This window comes from Terrapene carolina, unplaced genomic scaffold, assembly GCF_002925995.2.
Source record: "Terrapene carolina triunguis isolate 2854851 unplaced genomic scaffold, T_m_triunguis-2.0 Scaffold22177, whole genome shotgun sequence".
Lineage (NCBI taxonomy): Eukaryota > Metazoa > Chordata > Testudines > Emydidae > Terrapene > Terrapene triunguis.
Window position 1 is genome coordinate 1 of NW_020686528.1, and position 3,658 is coordinate 3,658.

Sequence of the window (3,658 nt, forward strand, 5' to 3'; positions counted from 1 at the left end):
TTTTTTTTATTCTTAAACCCATTTTGTGCAATTATTATCTGGGGGGGGCAAGAAGCTGTGCATATCTCTCCCCACATTGAGGGAGAGGGAGATCTTTCTATACAGCGCAAAACAATATTATTTTGGTTTACTCCCCAAAGGGGGTGTGCACACGAGTGCTGGGTGACTCCTCTCACACAGCGCTGACTTCAGTCTGTGTCTGCAGCTGGGTGCAGCCTTTCGTGTGTGGCGTCCTGGACGGGGGGCGGGGAGGGTGTCCAACCTGTCACAGCCGGAGAGGAGAAATGTATCAGCACAGAGGTGAGACTGACCCCATGTGAGCAGATGGAGATACTGAAGGATAAGGCTCAGAGAGAGAAGAGGAGAGGACAAGGAGGGAGCCCTGTGGGACTCCCACAGACAAGGGGAATGGGGAAGGAGAAGGAGCTGATAAAAGAAATGCTGACAGAGCAGCCAGGGAGGTAGGGGAAATCCAGCCCAATTACTCAACACCCCAGGCATCCAAGAGTCCATCATCCCCAGACACCGCTCTCTGCACTGGTTTCCCATTGAACAGGGGCCAAATTTAACCTTTATGTTCCCAGCTTCATTGCCCTTCATCGGAGTCACCATCTCTTGAGGTTTCATAGCAAGTCCAGCGCTAATTAGGACTTTGGCTGAAAGCTCCAGATTCTGGAGACAGTGATTCCATGAGCACCTCGGCGTTCAGTGACTAGGTAAGGACATTTCTAGCCCTCGGGATTGCAGAGAAGATATTGAAAAAGTGACCCTAGCATGCCTGAAAGGCTCAAACACTGAAAGACACGTAGAATGGTGCCCCCGTGTGTATATTTATTCATTTCATTATTTCCAGCGGCCTGACTCAGAATTTCAGAACTCTAGGAGCTGGCTGTTTGCTTCATGGCACTGGCCCAAGTCACCTGCGGAGGCTGCCAGAAGCCTGCATGCAGTACTAGCAGCCATGGGGAGCGAAGGGTTAAGGGACCCAGTGGAGCTGAGCAGTGCTCCATGACCCTGGCGCTACAGCTCCCCGTTTGGCCTCTGTGAGTCAGCTCCCCTCTGCTTCCAGCCTGCCCTGTCCCCAGCAGTCCCCACCTTAGTTCTAACTCCCCTCCCAGCTTAGCATCCCTCTGGGCTGTCTGAGGTGCCCAGGGCCGGCTGCAGCGTTTGAAGGTCAGCAGGAATGGCTGGGCTAATGCAAAGGTTACTAAGAAGCAGAGCAACTTCTCGTGACTTTAAAAATTCTGCCACGAGGCAAATCTGGGCTGGGGAATAGGAACCAAGGTCCCAAGCTGGCCTGGGGAGCTGGAATTAGAATAGGAAACGTTGGTAAAACTGTCAGCTAGGGCAAGAGATCACTTCTGCAAGTGTAGCGCTGACCATTAGAGGGAGCTCTTCAGCTAGAACATGCCTAACAGGAGACATTGACCATTGTTTGTAATGAATCATTTGGCCACATGCTGCTGGGGAGGGATACTATGGGGGGCTACAACAATCATAACAGTGATGCTCGTTTCCTGCTACCTCCCAGGTTCCCCCTTTTCCTTCTTTCCTTGTGGGCAGAGAGGGGCAGGTGAAGCTGGTGGGAAGTGGAGGAGAGCAGGTGCCATCAGACATCACCATACGAGGAGCCCATAGGACATACACACTCTCCGCGTGTCAGTCCTCAGTCTCTCAGGAGTGTGTCTCAAGGGGACACTTTCCGGTAATTCTCTGATGACATTTACTCCCTCCTGATACAGACTAAGCAGGTCCCTGTGCTAGAAACAGCACTGAGCAGAAACCTGTCCAAACTGAACACACACAAACTATCCCCTGAACTACCCCCCTTTCCCTCCGTGCCTCCAACTCTGTCCTAGGATCTGATGGTGTGAGCCCCTCTCAGTGTGCAGGACGATCTCTTGCAGTCTGAGCCCTTTGCTTTCCCAACTCCCATTCTGCTCTGCATATACATCACCAGACACCAGACACCTCATCCACTTTTCTATTCCCAAAGCTTTACAAGAGGAGATTCCGACCAGAAACTGAGCAAAGCTTTGAAACTGCAATGGATGGTCCCCAGAAATATAACCCTTCCCCAGGGCAGTGCCAATTCTGATAACATGTCTAACCACAATGTTTAATGATCCTTTTATGCTTTTGAGGTGCATGCTCTGTATGCCTCAGCAGGGCAGCCTGGGGTCAGCAGTACCTGTTCTACATCATTAAATATTTGAGTTTATACACAAAGGGGCTGATTCTCCTTTCAGTTACTTCACTTTTACAACAAGGTAAAGTTCGGTGGAGTTACCTGGGATTTACATCAGTGTAGGGCAGGGAAGACTTGGTCCCAGAATCTTTCCCCTGGCCTGTGTCTTGCCCCTCTCATAGGGGTGAATGAGGAGGCTTTAGTAGCTAGCAAGCAAGGAGCAGATTTGCATGAAGGGGCCATTCTCCAGCTCTGGGGGTTTAAGAGCGAATCGGAGGGTCCCAGCCACAGACCCGTTTGCCTCAGGAAGCCGAGCTCGTCTGGTTTCCCACCATGGCCTGGGCCCCTCTGCTCCTCACGCTGCTCACTTACTGCTCAGGTGATACATGATGTTAGCTTTTCCCCCTGGCTGCCTGCAGAGCATGTTAACTGGGGATATAGTCAATGCTGAGTCATTTTATTCATGCATTTTCTCCTCCTGTTGCAGGTTCTCTCGCCCAGTACGTGCTGACTCAGCCGCCTTCAGTGTCGGTGTCTCCAGGGCAAAATGCTCAACTCACCTGCTCAGGAAACAACATTGGTAGCAAGAGTGTGCAGTGGTACCAACAGAAACCTGGCAGTGCCCCACTACTCGTTATATACGGTGATAGCAGCAGACCCTCCGGAATCCCTGATCGATTCTCTGGTGCCAACTCCGGTAACACGGCCACGTTAACCATCACTGGAGTCCAAGCACAGGACGAGGCTGATTATTACTGTCAGGTGTGGGACAGCAGCAGTACTCAGAATCACGGTGACACAGTCAGATGGGGAAGTGAGACACAAACCTACCACAGGGGAACATCAGACTGTGTTTTCTTTGTTCTTGCATTTTTCCCTCTCACCATTGTGGGGCTCATTCACAGGAGTGGGGTGGAAGTTTCATTTTTAAACAGGCCAGGATCTTCCCAGCCAACTTTGGATCAACACATGACACCTCGCTGTCCCTGTGGACACCGCTCCCTGGTCACAGTGCAGGGGCCACATTCCCAGCTGGTGGAAATCAGCCTCCTCTGTTGACTTCAGTGCCACTACACTGAGCTACACCCACTGAGGGTCTGGCTCCGGGAGTTCATTGCATCCCCCTGGGATGAGGGAGGATTCAGAGGCCAACAGTCTCCCCAGAAAGGGATCAGCAAAGCCCTTCGTGGCTGCTGGTTCTGTGTTATTGCTCCGATCTCTCCCCTGTTGTGAATGACGGAGCCTCTCACCTGGCAGCAAAGACTGGATGATGAGCCCCCACCTCAGCTTCCTAAATTTGATACCCCCCCCCATCTCTCCCCCCTTCAGGCTCATTCTCATCTCAGTGCCCAGAGTCCTTCTGTGTTTCTTTTTTTTAAGCTCAGAAATGTCCATTTCCTCCAAGCCCCAGCCTGGCACAACCCCCTGTTCCATAAGAGCGAGAGAAATCCCCTCAGTCTCCTTCTGTGC

The 3,658-nt window shown here is 51.8% G+C and overlaps 1 gene segment (V, D, J or C); it reads left to right on the plus strand.

The window, feature by feature from the left end:
- Positions 1-2,489: 2,489 nt before the first annotated feature.
- On the plus strand, positions 2,490-2,981 carry LOC113405109 (the record flags this gene model as incomplete). The annotated part of the segment is given in 2 exon segments: positions 2,490-2,567; positions 2,676-2,981. Coding segments are annotated over 2 exon segments (352 nt in total), but the record flags the coding sequence as incomplete, so codon positions are not given.
- Between the last annotated feature and the right edge of the window lie 677 nt (positions 2,982-3,658).